Source organism: Cucumis melo, chromosome 11, assembly GCF_025177605.1.
Source record: "Cucumis melo cultivar AY chromosome 11, USDA_Cmelo_AY_1.0, whole genome shotgun sequence".
NCBI classification, from domain to species: domain Eukaryota; kingdom Viridiplantae; phylum Streptophyta; class Magnoliopsida; order Cucurbitales; family Cucurbitaceae; genus Cucumis; species Cucumis melo.
The window spans coordinates 5511201-5527796 of record NC_066867.1 but is presented as its reverse complement, the minus strand read 5'-3'; the positions used below and the strand labels follow the sequence as shown (position 1 = coordinate 5527796).

General features: G+C 32.9%; 2 protein-coding genes across 2 annotated transcripts; both read left to right on the top strand.

Annotated features, from left to right (window-relative positions):
* Window positions 1–261: 261 nt before the first annotated feature.
* On the top strand, window positions 262–10747 carry LOC103498402 (polyadenylate-binding protein RBP47). The gene is made up of 6 exons (XM_008460990.2): window positions 262–1059; window positions 2378–2858; window positions 4546–4625; window positions 4701–4831; window positions 8970–9066; window positions 10393–10747. The coding sequence occupies exons 1-6, from the start codon at window positions 685–687 to the stop codon at window positions 10546–10548; spliced, it is 1320 nt and encodes a 439-aa protein (XP_008459212.2). The 5' UTR covers window positions 262–684; the 3' UTR covers window positions 10549–10747.
* Window positions 10748–14205: 3458 nt separating this feature from the next.
* LOC103498403 (uncharacterized) lies at window positions 14206–15987 on the top strand. The gene is made up of 2 exons (XM_008460991.3): window positions 14206–14759; window positions 15140–15987. Exons 1-2 carry the CDS (start codon window positions 14376–14378, stop codon window positions 15803–15805), a joined length of 1050 nt encoding a protein of 349 aa, XP_008459213.1. The 5' UTR covers window positions 14206–14375; the 3' UTR covers window positions 15806–15987.
* The last annotated feature ends 609 nt before the right edge of the window (window positions 15988–16596 follow it).

Below are 16596 nucleotides of genomic sequence, written 5' to 3'. Positions count from 1 at the left end.
TTAGCCAAATATAAATGTTATGTACCAAATTAAAAAACGATGGTGTAACGAAATAATATTGAAAAAATTGGTTCAGATCTAACCATGTAACCAAATTTAATTTGAACAATCAAATAAATTAGTCTAGAATTGAAAAAAGAATCGGTAGCCAAATCTAGAAGAAAATAAAAGCCAAATCATATCCAATCGTAGTTGATGGACAAAATTTTGGATGATGGCATTGAAAAAGAAGCATTATCATTGTTATTATTGCATTAGAAACAATTTTTAGGGCAAAAATTAATCTCCTTCTTCTGGATCTTGACTCGGGTTTTTGAAATATGTTATTTTAGAACTTTTGGTTTTGAATGAATACTTAACGGTGTAAATTTTCCGGTCAGCCACCAAGATCCACCACCGTCATCGCAGCCGCCGCAGCCCCATAATATTATTTTATTGGAAACGCTAACATTCACAATAAAACCTCTTTCTCATTCCCCCTTTCCTCCTCTTTCTCTCTCTCTCTTTCTCTCTAGTCTTCATTCAGCAGCCTCTCTCTTTCTCTCTCTCTCTCTCTCTCTCTCCAACCTGGTCTTGTTCCTTCACATCTAACCAGGGCCGTCGTCGCTCGTATATCTCGCCGGAGAGAGAGAGAAAAACGAAGGAGGCGGAGACGGAGACGGAAACAGAGTGACTTTGGAGATCATGGCTCAGCCTTCAAACGGTGCCGATCTCAATCCCCAGGCTCCTCATCCTCACCACCAATGGTTTCAACAACAACAACAGTATCAGCAGCAATGGATGGCGATGCAGTACCCTGCCGCCGCCATGGCCATGATGCACCAACAGCAGATGATGATGTATCCTCCTCAGCATTATATGGCGTATTCTCACCATCCTTATCAACAGCAACAACAGCAACAGCAGCAGCCGTCGTCGCAACAGCAGCAACAGCATGCTCAGTCGCAGAGACCTCGTAGACAGGGGTCAACGGACGAGGTTAAGACGCTCTGGATTGGCGACCTTCAGCCTTGGATGGACGAGACCTACCTCAATAATTGTTTCGCTCACACCGGCGAGGTCTAAACTTACTTGTCGTATTGAACTTTTATTTTTCACGTCTCTCTACCTCTATTTGTTGTTCGAGTTTCTGTAGATCGTTTCGAGACTTTCTGTAATGAGATCGATCGGATTTCTTTATCTTTTCTTGTGCGTTTGCGTTCTAGAATTGATTTGAAGTCTGTGAATCTGAGGTTGTTGACATTATTCTTGCTGCATCTTATATTGTTCTGAAACTGGATTGGTGGTCCAATACGAGTCTAGCCAATGTGAGAAGAATTGTTACTAAAGAGGGGGCGAGTTTTAGACTGATTTATTGTTGTATGAACATTTCTCTTTTTGCTTCCATTAACTCAAAAGAGGGACTAGGACTAGGACTAGTAATTTTCATTTTCATTTTAGAATGTGCTTTACTATACCTCTGTCCTTGTTTTGACACTTCAATTATTCGTGATATCTTAATGATAGAGGCAATTAGATCACAAGTAAATTAAATGCAATGAGTGACATTTGATTCACAACTAGGTAATTGCTATTTTCATACATAAGTAATTTAGATTATCAGAAGTGAGGATGTTTAGCAAGCACAAAGAGTCATGATCTGGTCATTTGGAATAATATGGAATAGTTGGAATTATAACTTTCATTTTTTAGATGCTAGAGACATGGCTATTTCCCACTTCATTCACACCTTTGCAAGGCCATTAAAATTTTTGTTTCCTTTCTCATGAAAAACATATTGTTTTAAATCAAAACATCTACGTTTAGTTTAAACTGAAATAATGCATGTTCTTTTCTGTGTTTCTTGTCTTAAAAGAACTTGCTGCTGAATTTTTCTTCATACAATGTATGATTGGTCTTCAGTGTCGTCGATTACTCTTCTGAAGGAATTAGTATGGTAATGTATAAGTATGATTATGATTACCATTTTTCTTACTTCATCTGTGCAGCATTTTTGGGTGACATCTTGCTTCCTTGCATATCTTGGTCAGTGTTTATATGGATACTTGCAGACTGTTAGGTTTGGTTCTTAGTTGAAGTTTCATATGTTCTTTTGGGCTTCGGTTCAAAGGTTTTCTGTAACTATTCTCTTGGTAACATTTTACTTAGTTGGAATGGAGCCCATTCCTTTAGTAGGGGTGTTTTTGTGGACTTGCTTTTTTCTCTGTCCTTTAATTGTTTCATTTTTTCTAAGTTGTTGTGTATATGAAAAAAAAATATGGATACCTCCTGACCGTCTTTTATATTTACCCTCGTCTAAATCAATGTCCATCTAGAACATCTTTTTTGGTCTTCAGTTGACTGAACTGTTTCTATTCTTTTGCTTCATAACACGCAGGTTTCCTCTGTTAAGGTTATATGCAATAAGCAAACTGGTCAATCGGAGGGCTATGGTTTTGTTGAGTTCTTCTCGCATACAACAGCCGAAAAAGTATTGCAGAATTATAATGGTACTATAATGCCTAATACAGAGCTGCCTTTCCGTCTCAATTGGGCAACCTTTAGTGCAAATGATAGGCGACCGGACGCTGGTTCTGACCTATCCATATTTGTTGGTGACTTGGCTGCCGATGTGACTGACGCTATGCTGCAAGAAACTTTTTCTAGTAGATACACATCTGTTAAAGGAGCAAAGGTGGTTATTGATTCAAATTCAGGTCGTTCAAAAGGTTACGGCTTTGTCAGGTTTGGTGATGAAAATGAAAGGACAAGGGCTATGGCTGAAATGAATGGGATATATTGTTCAAGTAGACCCATGCGCATTGGTGTTGCAACACCAAAGAAAGCATCTGGATATCAACAAGGTTACGCTTCGCAAGGTTAGTCTTTGTTCTTCTGGCATCACTGCTGGGTGGTGTTTCTAAGAAAATTGAAAATCTAGAAATCATCATATCTTACAGACTTCATGAATGAATGAGCTCATGTACCCCTATCCCTAGCACACACACACCTAACAAAAAGGCAATAAAAATGCAGAACCCAAAAATATACACGCAATTTACCTTTCAAAGTGGTTTTGTTTGCAAGCAACAAGATTAATAAATAAAAAGATGATGGTTATTACAGAAGCTTGTCATGTACAGCAGTCAAATTGTTTGCGATGGTACTTCTGACAGTTTATTACTTCGTTCTTTGAGTTTTATGGAATTACTTCAGCCACAAAAGGGTTGATGGTACTGAGGCTAGGGTCTTATCTTATTTTTGTATTTTCTGGAATTCTGCATTCCATTGATATACCTTTAGCAATGGATATATCTTCGCAATACAAGTTGAACACTTTTAGAATATGAAATCTCTTATATTAACACTTTTCAGGATTTTTCATTATTTATCCAGTGCTTCTTTTCTCCACTAAATCTTCCCCCTCTAAATGCTGAACCATCTCAACATTTTTGGTTTTCGAGTCCATTGATGAATAGTATTCTGTTTGTCTGGTCATGCTTTTTGGCACATTATTCTTTATTTTTGGAAATCCATGTTGGATTATATTGTAACTTTTCTGGTACTGGTTTTTCTTGGATGGAGAATTTCTTTTTCCTTTTATCTTTTCCCTCTTATCTTTTCCCTCCTGCTGCAATGATAAGTGAAGCGTCATTTTTCAAGAACCAGTCTACTGGCCAGTATTAATGTCGTTGGTTGTTTGCCAACTAGGAGAAGAAGGCTAGAACTAGAAGTGATTGATGTTTTCCATTGGCAGGAGGAGGATCTTGATCGTCTTTTGTGGGTTGGCACTTAGCAGTTTGTTTATTCCTCGTGAAGTCGGCTTTTGAGGGTTTGGGGTTGTGGTGGGTAATAGAATTGCCGCTCTAGCCTATATGTTGGAAGAGATACCGATGAACTCTTCCTTTTGTGATAAAGGAATAGTCCTTTGACAGGCTTGCTCTTTTGCTATTTTTTGGGGAGTATGACGTGAGAAGAATAGTAGAGTTTTTAGAAAGATCGAGAGGTCTTTGGAGAAGGTGTGGAAGGTTGTGAGGTTTATTAATGTGTTCATAAATTAGTTTTTCTATAGTTTTCAGCATGATGTTATTTTTTGAATTGAAGTCTGTTTATGTAGTTAAGGACTACTTTTGCAGCCTTGTTTTTTTTTATTTTTTTTTTATTTTTTATGCACTTATAAATTGTTTCATTTCTCTCCATGAAAGCTTGGTTTCTTATCTAAAAAAAGATTTGACATTTTAATATGATACGGGCATGGTTCTTTAGGCATCTGCCCCAGTATTATTTTCTTTTTCGCAAATGGCTTTTAGACATAAGCGTAAGGAACATGGATTGGACTTCTACCTCTTGTGGAGAAGATGTTCTACTAATTTATTGTGAAGTTATAAGGTGTAAATGTTATTTATTTGTTTTTTTTTTGTTGTTGAAGGAAACGGGCCTCTTTATTGATATAAGGTCTAAATGTTATTAAAATGTAATTTTTGTGTTTTCATTTTGTATGTTAGATGGGTGGTTGATTCTGATGCCAATTTCTGTCTTCTTTTATTTATATTTTATTTTATTTAGCTTTGGTACTGGCCGGTGGACATCCCAATGGCATGGCTGTTCAGGGTTCACAATCAGATAGCGAGTCAAACAACACAACTGTTAGTTTATCCCTCCCCGTCTCATGTTAATTTTCTTTCTTCCAATACATACCTAACCAACTTGTGGTACCTCAGATATTTGTTGGTGGCCTCGATTCTGATGTTAGTGATGAAGATCTCAAGCTAGCTTTCTCTAAATTTGGTGACGTTATCTCTGTGAAAATTCCAATTGGAAAAGGATGTGGATTTGTGCAATTTGCTAACAGGTATTTTTCTTCTTTTTCTTTCGTTAAACATGCAGCTGTCGTGCTAATCTTTATATCTTCAAAGTAATTAGTGGTTACAAAATGAGAAGGTCACTGCTCAGGCACAAGTTGGACTGACCCATGAAATAGCAGTCAGTTTTGGCTTGCCATAGTAGTTGGCCATATTGGGTCTAAGATTTATGACCTATGTGCCTGTGATTTTTAAAATATGTCGAGTAGGTAGCTTGCTTTTCTTGAAAATTTGTAGGCATGTACTTATTTATTATAATAATTGTAGCTATATGTTTTTAGAAAGTAATGGCAAGTGGAACATTTTAAAAATGCCAAATTGACTTAGTCACTTGATAGTAATCACTTCTCTCTCTCTCCTCTCTTAATTTTTAAATATATATTATATTAAAAAGAAACTTTTTTGTTGTAAGCACCGATTTAATTAATCGATAATTAATTATTAACCTTGCCATTAATGGTTACTTCTTGTTTTTTGGTTGAATGCATATCTGTTTCCTATAAAAAAACGTCGTTAATAATTCCATTAATCATGGTAATCAGTCATTGACATGGGTTTTATTCTTTACCCTATTTAATATTATAATTTTTACGATTTACTATTTGTTATATTCCATATTAATTATTTTTGCTAAATATGTGTGTATGCATTTTGACAATATGTGGGTGGGAGATCAAACCTTGAGGTAATTGTACATATGTGTTGATTGAGCTATGCTCATTTTGCAATATTCTTGCAATATTTGATATTCATTAGGTTAATATTTTCAAGAGACCCTTAAAGGTAAGCACAGATGCCTGCAAGAATAAACAGCTAAAAAAAGTAGAATTTTAAGTCAAAAAACTTCAGAACATTTCAATCCATATTAAATTCATTTAATTTTTTGTATAAAAAATGTCCATAGCAAAAAGATAAAAAAAGAAAAAAAAACAGGGAGTGTACTAGGCCTATCACGAGAGTTATGCTTGGCCTTATGTTAGAGGATAGGCTCAAACCTACTGGGAGCCTAGGCCAGAACCAAGCTGTACGTTCTTGATGAGTGGCCTGGGCAACTTGTTTGTTCACACTATGAACGGTCATCTTAACATGTGAAAGGTTCTAATTTCTTGCAACTAACCTCCAGCCCCTAGTTTATTAGAAACTTTGAAAGTTTTATAGAACTCATATCTTGTCAATCCAGAGTGAGCTTTTACTAATTATTTCTCGTTCAGATTAGTCCAGTACTGATTGTTTCGAGGTTGTGTTATCAAGCAATTTCTAATTGTACCAAGAGTGAAATTGTGGATGGACATTTTAGTACTTACTTTCTTAGTCCGTGGCTCTTGCATGGATGGTTTCCTTGATAATTTCATTTGTTTTCTTTTTTGATTGGAAGAAAAGAAATAATCGAGGAACAACAGAAAGGCCTGGAAGGTGAGAAATTTTCTTTCCCCTTTCGTAATAGAAGGATTATACAAGTTAAGTTGCTATTGAAGAAGAATAGTTGCAACATATGTAGCATAAGGCTCTCTTCAATTTGAAGCTGTAAACTTGGCACTAAGGTCAGACGCGGGTGTTTATTTTTTAATCATACAACAAGCTACCTTTGCACGGTGTCTAAAATGCACATAACTGAACATTATTTGGGGAAGGAATAATGAAAGCCATTTTATTTTTTTCAGAAATCTTCCATCCCAAACAACTTAGCTGAGATATTCAGATCAAGCTTGGTCACCGGGTTTTATGAAAAAAATTGCCAAATCTGCAAGATTACAAACTCAGTCTTCCAATTTTGCAACTGTACCATCATTTTGGTTAAAACAAGATGATAGAGCTGTAAACTTGCAATCACTAGGTTTCATGTGGGCTCTAACCTGGGACTTCCGTTATGAAGTTTTTTTTATAGATTATTCACAGGTGTCATTTATAGGATTGGATGCCCTTTTTATAGAGGCGCTCCTTTTTGTGGGCTGGTTTTTTGAGCCCATATATTCTTTCATTTTATTTTCAATAAAAGGTTGTTTCTAAAATAAAAGACACTCCACTCCATGTGAGTTGTGAGAGAACTAAGCCAAGCTCATTGTCTAATAATTAATCAAAGAGATTCTTTCTAAAGGAATGAATGCGTTCTTTCATTTCCCCCTCCCCTTCAAGAATTTGTTTTCCCGATGAAGTTGATAATTCTTCTTCTTTTCTTTCCTCTTTTTGGAATGCTTTTAATGGTTTAAATTTGCAATTATTCGGTGATTGCTCATATGGGACAGATTTCGGTGCAAGATTGGTGCTGGTGGCTTGTCCGTATTCTTTTAGGCCCCTATTGCTTATATAATAGGTAGACAACAAACTTGAAAAAGGAAAATTTCATATTCTCAAAGGAGGCTAGTCTTAATTACAATCATACGAGTGACATCCATGGATTTTGAGGTACACATGGAGAAGAGTCATCATGGCCAAATTTGGCTCTTACCCATGGATACTTGGCTGGATTCATTTTCCTTGTACCTCGTCTAAAGTTCCTTGGAAATCTATTCTTAAGCATAAGGATCGAACAAGAGCTTGATGCCCAACAACTCTTCCACCAGCTTTGGACTGGACTTTTGGATCAGAAGTGAACTGCTATTCAAGTTGTTTCATGCTTTTTAGACCCTTTTCTCCTTCCAACAGGGCATGAGATACATGGAACACTCCGCACATAATTACAATCTCAACATTCGAAGACAACTCTTTTTGGAGGAAGCTTTCACTCAGTGTGGGATTCCCTAACAGATTCGCTTTCACCATCTCACTTCCCAGATGATCCAGATGGCTCCTAGAACTAGAACCTTGCAGCTTCTTCTTGGTTTGCTTCCTCTTCAATGAACTATTAAAAAAACAAGGTTGTTTTTGCTCCTCTCTTTGTAGTGTTCAGTGGACATACATATGCAAGTTCATGAAAAAAGTTTAGTTTTGATAGGAAATTAATCTCGAGAGCATTCTATTAACACACAAGATGATGCCGAATCAAAATCCAGCATGAGATCTCTCTAGGATGGTGTATCTTATCTTATGCATGCAAGGGATAGACACACAAGGCAACCTATTCCTCAATTGTCCCTTTGCCAACAAATACTAGTCCTATATTCTGTCTTCCTTCAAATGTCACATAGCAACGAATTGACAACCGCTGAATGCTGAGTGTCTTTTCAGTGACTCGTATAGCTTGCTCTTCAATGTTTCAACTTAGACTCTCCCTAAGCTTGAGCTCTCCCCATTTCCACAATATGCTTCTTCAAGTTTTGTATGAGATCCCCTCGATACAATATGCTTAGGCTCCCCTTAAATACAATATTAATATGAAACTCTTCTCGAGTTCTACAATGGCTACTGGACCAAATAGTCTTAGTGACAAACACAACAATTTCTCACTATTAATACGTGAAGGTTGGGCTTTAGACAATCCCTAAGCTCAAAACATTCAAGCATTCACTTTTTTGATGAGGCACCTAACCCTAAAAAGTATAGAGTAACATATATATATATATATATATATATATATATATATACATATATATATATATATATATACATATATACATATAGATACATATATATACATATATACATATAGATACATATATAGACATATATACATATATATACATATATAGACATATATAGACATATATAGACATATATATAGACATATATAGACATATATAGACATATATATAGACATATATATATATATATATATATATATATATATATATATATAGACATATATAGACATATATAGACATATATATATATATATAGATACATATATAGACATATATATATATATATATAGCTAACTTATAGAATATTCATTTAGGAGATAATTAAATATTATTTGTAGGAAAATAAAGGCTAAAGATATATCGGAGAATCAATGCTCCATGAAATCTGCAAATCAATCTTTCATATATGGAAAAAATATTTTGTTGAATGTTTGTCGTTGACATGTTGTCTAGCATGTTGCTCAAATTTGCCTTTAATAAAATCAGCCAACCAATGCATTAACTTAACTCTTAATACAACTAATTAATACCAGATTAACTAATTTATAACAGAAACTATAACTATACATGATAACAGTGTCTTCATACATTTTTTCTTCCCTTTTTGTAGAAAGAATGCTGAGGATGCATTACAGGGACTGAATGGAACAGTTATAGGGAAGCAAACTGTTCGTCTTTCTTGGGGCCGAAGTACAGGGAACAAGCAGGTCTGATCCTATGCTTTTTACTCGTCTTATGAATACTTTTGGATTATTAGCTGTTAACATATGACCTCTAGGACCTTTAGAAAACAAGAGTAGAAATGAAATTTGATGACTATGCATATAGAACTAGCCACTATATCACTTATATGGCGTGGGGATATGGATATCTGATCTTTCCTCCTTTCTTCTCTATTAAAAAATCACATTTGTTGATTTCATCTTAGATATTTTGATACTCTAATATCTAATGAACCTGTAGACCAACTTTGAATATATGTCAAGAATTTATTGGATAAAAGGAATAATGGATGTAAAAAGAAATACAAGGGAACTTATAAATTTAGAGGGTAAAAATATTGAACTTGTTTCTAAGCTAATAAGCATAATGAAGTTATGAATATTGATTTTTTGGACAGTCTACTTGATGTTGAATTACCTAGAGATATGTTTATGTAGGTCTTTTTTCCCTTCTTTTTTAAATCTTTTGACCTTCATGAGGCACTTATCATACTGTTTGTAATCAGTTTCTTCAACCTATTGATTTAATTGTTCACATTTCATGACTTGTTTCACACTCTGCACCATTGTCAGTCTGGCATCTTTCTCTTTGACCTCTCCTCATAGCAGCAATAGTTGTAGCCTTTTTCTTAGCTATTATGAAAATATTTTTTTGAGGGTATTTTACCTTCAAAGGCCTTTGAAGATGAACTACAAATATTTTGGGTATGTTTAGTAGGCAATTTAGATTCTTATGTTGATTTTACAGAATATCTGTTTTATAAGTTGTTTGGATTTTGTTTTTTAAAACTGTTTACTGTATTATCCAAACAAAACAACTTCTCAAAACAATATTAGTATGTTTTCAACGTTTTCAGAACTTGGAATTTGAAATTTTAAGATGTAAAATTGTCTTAAAAAAGCTTAAAAAATATTAATAAATATAGTAGTTCATCTTATAAATTGAATTATTTTTGCTAAATGAAATATCTATTATATAATATTATAAATTATATATATTACAAAATGATAACTATACAAAAGTTCCATTAATCAATTAATAACAATTTATATCACATAATATTCAGCGAGTAACTATAATTAGTTTATAGTTTGTAAAAATACTATAAACACATTGTTATGGAATTTCTAAATCTTCAACCAAACAAATATTTGAAAAGAATTTTATTTTCATTAAATCCCTTGTTTCCAAAACTCCGCCAAACAAGTCTTTTTTTTTTCTCTTCTCAATTTTCATTTCTCTTTTTCGTTTGGGAAAAAAAAAGGATCATCTTTCAACCTTTTTCAAAATACTTGATTTAATAATGGCAGTGGAGAGGTGATTCAAATAACCAATGGAATGGTGGACGTTATGGTGGGCAAAGCTATGGTGGATATGGTGGCTATTACTCTGTACCACAGCATCAGGACCCAAACATTCATCCCACAGCTGCTGCTGCTGCTGCTGCAGTTAATGGCTCATCTTGAGATGAGAAGAATATGACCATTGCCACCATTGAACTGAAATTCTGAGCCTTCAAAACACCAATCTCTTAGCTATAAATATATATATATATATATAAAATATAATTATATATTTGACTTGGTAATAGAGAGAACATATTTAAGTTGTGGTTAGCCGAATCTTTTATTTGATTAATCATATGGCTTGATAACATTTATTTTACTTCCTTGCTTGAGAGTCTTATAGACTGCCTGTAGGCTTTAGCTCATCTGAACAATTTTGGGGTATGTGGGTGGATTTTTCTTGGCTTAGGGGGTATTTTTTATTTTTTATTTTGGGATATTACTATTACTACTACTACTACTATTATTATTATTATTATTATTTCATTCATAGTATAGATGCTTTGATTGAACCATAATCCTAATGGCATGGAATTCTTATCTCTCAACAGAATTATTATCTTTGTTGTAGTTACTTCTGATTTCATGCAGGTCCAGCATTGGATGCTTTCTGAAATAAATTAGGTTTTTTCAATTATTGGTTTTATATATATATACTTCTTTTTTTTTTTTTCAGAAATTTTCTACTTGTTGGGACAGGTGAGAATTATATACTTCTTCAGTTAAAATTATACGGCTTCATTGGATTTTAAATCTCTTTTACTTCTAAATTTTTTTAAAGAAAATTATTATAAATGAAAAAAATTGTTGAAATATTTACATAATATAATAAATATATAAAGTTGATGGACTTTTCGTTTGATTATGTTTGAAAATATTCTTATTTTTAAAACTAATTTTGTTCACTAAAATTTTAGAATACATTGGTTTTAAGATTTGTGGGCGAGATGTTTATTAATAATGAAATGATAAAGCAAATGGGAATTAGTGAGCAATAAAAGCTAAAGGAAAAGTTGTGGAAAAAACTAGTGTACTAAAAATTTCGTATTGTTTCATTTATTATTTTATTTTTCTAAATAAAGTTGTAGTAATTTTGGAGGTCGAAAGTATTAAACTTTTTCAAATACCCAATTTTAGATTAACCTTTTAAAATGTATTACGGATTATATGGTTGGTAAGAGTTTATTACTTATAGAATAAATGATAAGAGTATTAATATATTTTTATTATATTTGTAACTTTTTTAAAATGATTATTAATTTTAGAAAAGGGCTCTGATAGTTATGATTTTAATTAATTAATTTCTTGTGTGTGTGTGTTTTCAAATTAATGGTTGCACGTGATTTCTAGTCCTTAAGCAAATGTTCGTCTAATTATAAGTGCGATAAAAAGTGGATTTAGGTTTCAATAAATTGTAGTGTGTTGTATATAATGGTTTTGAGTGAATTAATGTTGCAGTTGGAAATGTTTTAATTAAAATTACCTTTTTTTTCTGTTCCAAGTCACATTTTGTTAAAGTTGTTCTATTAAAAAAATTTACAACATGTTTATCTAAAAAGGAGTAATAGTTGAAGTAATTGTTTTCTTTCTAAAAGATAGACTTAGGTAAAATTAGTTATCTAGTCGACTTTTGATTCTAAACTTTTCTAAGTATGTGATTAAAGTGATTTAGAATTATATAGTTCCAAAAGTAATTTTTTTTTATGATTGTTTTTCAAAGAAGGGTTAATATGTAAGCAAGACCAGATTTACTGGAAAAAAAAGAGGTAGTTAATCAATTCACTTAAAACATATTTCAAGTAATTTTTAGAATATAATTTATTTACCCAATAATCTTTAGAAAAAATTAATTCTAAACAATTTTAATTCTTGTAGTTGTTAGGAATCTACTTTAGTTTCTTATTGTTTAACTTGTTTAAGTGCATTATATTTTATCAGTACTTTTCAAAATATTGAATTACAATACAATCCTTATTTGTAAGAAGTAGTTTTCCATAACTCATGAAAGACTATCACAAATACAATAAACGAAAAAGTATAAGAATTTAAATTTTCAACTTTCCGAATAGTAGAATATATAAACTATAATGACTAAAATATGTTTATTTTGGTAAGAATCGATGTAATTGGGTAGTTAGATTTAAGTTGCATAGTTTGGGAGACATGAAAGCTTTTCTCACAAGTCTTTGCATATTGTGACAATCTACTTAGCTATAATTAAACAGAGGGGAAAACTCAAGTTGGTTGTATTAGGTCTTATGTTTCATCAACAAGTTTACTTGTTTTAAAACTGCAAGTTATTTATATATTTATTTAGTTTGTTAAATTGTAATAGTGAAATTATATACAACCAATTAATTTTTATAACTCATAAACTAAATAGATTCAAACAAAATCAAATCTCTATTTATTTCTTTCACGACAACTAACGACACATACGATGCTCTAATTAATTTATTGTAGTTTGTTTTTAGCTTGTGTAGAGTGAATATATTATATTCGAAATAATGCACACGTCTCTCGATTACTTATCAAAGTTTCTTCACTGTCTCTTAAGTTCTCTTTTCTTATTATATCAATCTATAAACATTTTTATACCATTTGTCATATTTTTTAGTTAGAATATTACTATTATATACCGAGAGATGTATTATATAATTAAGGTAACTAATTGAGATATAATTAGTTTGATAGTGTATTCAATTTTTCTACGTCATTTTTCCACAACTCTTGATCAAGAGGTTGAAACGCTCGAATCTTCCATCTCTCATACTAAGAAGAAAAAATCTCCATTTATTTCTATGCTCAACCTCACAAATTCCAATAAAGAATACAAATTCAAACTAGACCTCACAACAACAATTCCTTTGAGGTACAAAAGTATATAAAAATGATATATACGAAACCAAAAAAAGGAACCAAGATATGAATTAAGAGATTTATAGGTTGTGGATAGATACACACTGATCTCAACAAAGTCTCTTGAAACCCAAATAATTGAAAGGGCTATTAGAAGTGGTAGTGTAGGAGCCACAACCTAATTCCAATCTATTTGATCAAAAAGCATTTACAACTCCTCTTAATTCACCATGTGCAAAGGACACCCATACGCTTAATTATATCATCTGTTTTTGGGCCAACTTAATGTAGTCATGTTATTATACCTTTTTCACTTCAACAAATTTGAGACGAGGATCTAACCTTCAAATCTTTCAAGTTATGATTAGTATCTTTATAATTTTTTTTTTTTTTTATTAAAGTGTAGTACTCTATATTAGATGAAATTATGTCTAGGATCTTAGTCCATCGAAAATCTATGTATTAAAAGGTTTCCAAAAGTTGTAGGATTGGGACATAAAAAAAAAAAAGAACAATATTTGTATGCATTTTAGGTAGGACCTATACTTCAAAATAGTTAAACAAAAAAAAAAAAAAAAAAGTTTATCCTATAATAAATTAGGATTAAATTCTTAAAAAAAACTTAAGTGCAGTTATTTTGAACTTTTGAACATTCACTCTATTATGCAATTTATATTTCACTCGGTTAAAAAGGATCATATGATAATTTATATATATGTATATATAGAAAAGGTATAGTATGAAACTTTTTAAGTGCAACATAGGCAAAAAGATGATTGAGGTTACTAACAAAGTTTTGTTTATGTGTAAAACATATAAATGGTGAATGTGTTGATATTAGAAAAATATAATAATGAGATATTAGAATACAAGTTTTATATATCCACCAAAAAGGTGTGGCTCCACCTTCCTTATGTTCGTATATTTTACTTCAATTTTCCAAGTCAATTTCTCTCAACTTTCCCCCTTCTTCCTATCTTCTTCCCTTCATCTCTCTTACTCTTCTTCTACCTAATAACAACCCCCCCCTTCTTCTCCTCCAACAATTAACCCATAATCTTCCTTCCATTTCTCATACAGAGTCCCATATGGAAGTCGTTGTTGTTCCAGTCCCTCCTCCCGGTGCCGACATCTTCAACTTTGGTAGCCCTTGCTCCTCCCATTATCTTTCTGCTCCTTCTACTCCCTTCTCCTCCCTCAGTGCTCCCACAAGCCCCACTTCTCTCGGCTTCAACTTCTTCCGCCTCGACAACGATGTCGACGTTCCAATCGGCTCTCCCTCTGCCGTCCCCTTCCACTGGGAGGAGAAGCCCGGCATCCCCAAGTCCCCCGATAATTGCGCCTCCGGTGACGATCATGATTTTGAATTTCATTGTTCCCGCCACTCCTTCTTCTCTAAACCTTCCATCTCCGCCGATGAGCTCTTCCATGCCGGCAAGATCAAGCCGCTCAAACCGCCGCCCGGATTTCAGGTTAATTTTTTCTTCTCTTACCAAACATAATTGCTTACAAATTAGAAGGTCTACGTCGGTTATTCTAATTAAAATTTAGTCTTAATTAGAAACTATTTTTACCACAAATATACCAAATCATAGAGATTATATATAAAGTTTGTCTAAATTCTAACTCTTCTTTTCCCTTCAAATTAGACCGATCAAATTTGTAGTTTACAATATATTTTAAAACCCAATTTCTTTTTTCACAAAATTTAACTTAATATTTTTAAAATTGAAAAATAAAAAACAAAGGAAGAAATTTAATAATAATTGAAAAAATAATTAGACATATATTTGAGTATTTGCTCTTCTAATTTTCTTTTGTTAATTTAATCTTTTATTCGTATCGTCAACAGTCGAACATGTCGTCGCCAAGATCGCCGCACAACCTGAGGCTTTCGCCTCGTAAAAGCAAAAGCAACATCGACACGAAGAACATCAACGACGACCCATTTGAAGCAGCACTAATCAAAGAAACTCATTGCCATAGGATCAATTACGAGCTCATTGATTCAAATGACAACAACGAAATTATTAGAGGAAGAACAGACAAAATTTCATACATTCACTCTAATTTTTCTCGCAAACAAACTCGATCTCTTTCCCCTTTCAGACTCTCCTCTGAATCCGCACTCCATGGAGATGGCGCCAGAAAATCAAAATCGTCGTCTTTTTTGTCGGCGATTTCGTTTTCAAAGACCAATAGGAAATGGAGGCTTAGAGATTTGTTGTTTCGCAGTGCGTCGGAAGGTCGGGCGACGGAGAAAGCCGATAAGCTGAGGTCTACATACGTTGTAATGTCGGAAAAATTGGATGACGATGTGAAGATTTCAAGTTTCCGGTCAGAGGATAGTGGCGGTCCCAGAATGCGTTATACGGCGGCGAACCGGGCGGTTTCTGAGGAGTTGAAGAAGAAGAGTTTTTTGCCGAATAAACCGGGATTCTTGGGCCGTTGCTTGCGGTTTAACCGGTCCGGTATACAGGAGATTTCTAGAGGAATTGGGTCATTGACACGTGGATGAACCGGCAAGATTTTTTAATTTGATTTTTTTTTTTTTATTTAGTTCGGATTGATCAATGTAAGGAGTGATGTTCTTGTCGGTGTTTGAAACATAAATAAATTCATGATTATAGAGAATTTGGTTGAAGATGTAAGAAATTGAAGATATGAATAATAAGAAAGAGAGTCTTTTTTTTTTCTATTAGGAATGATTTTTAGAGGAAAAGTAGATATTTGGTTGTGTAATTAAGAATATCTTTTAAACGCTTTGGAGATATGCATTTAAAGCAGTTTAAAGTATTCTTGTGAAAATATTTAAATAGTAATTTCCTTTTTAGAAAAGATATTATTTATAAAAGTGAATTTGAATTTATTATTCCATTATATACCAAACTCTTCTTTTTAGGTGTTCTTCTCTTAAGTCTCTCTCTCTCTCTCTCTCTCTCTCTCTCTCTCTCTCTCTTCAACTCATTATTTTGTAATTTTTTTGTTCAACATTTCAACAATGCATGGGAAACTTCCTTTGAGTAGTGTTATTGAATTAAAATTAATTTGAATATTTAGGAAATTTGGAAGACAAATTTGGTGTCAAATTCATACAATTTGACTATGATGCAAGATTAATGGAGAGATGAAATTGAAATGAAATTCAATGTAAATGTAAGGACTATTCTCAAATGCATAGGAAGCTTCCATTGATAATTGTTTTTATATTTAAAATGAGTTGGTAGTATTATTTAAGAATATAATATTGTTGTCAGTTTGATATATGTTAATACTAGTGGTAGTGGGAGGATATATATATATATATAT

Excerpts from the sequence above, each read along its gene's own strand:
- LOC103498402 (XM_008460990.2), top strand. The coding sequence starts at position 685 with ATGGCTCAGCCTTCAAACGGTGCCGATCTCAATCCCCAGGCTCCTCAT. Across the intron at positions 1,060-2,377 it reads GTTTCGCTCACACCGGCGAG|GTTTCCTCTGTTAAGGTTAT; the intron begins GTCTAAACTTAC and ends CATAACACGCAG. Across the intron at positions 9,067-10,392 it reads GAAGTACAGGGAACAAGCAG|TGGAGAGGTGATTCAAATAA; the intron begins GTCTGATCCTAT and ends TAATAATGGCAG.
- LOC103498403 (XM_008460991.3), top strand. The coding sequence starts at position 14,376 with ATGGAAGTCGTTGTTGTTCCAGTCCCTCCTCCCGGTGCCGACATCTTC. Across the intron at positions 14,760-15,139 it reads AACCGCCGCCCGGATTTCAG|TCGAACATGTCGTCGCCAAG; the intron begins GTTAATTTTTTC and ends TATCGTCAACAG.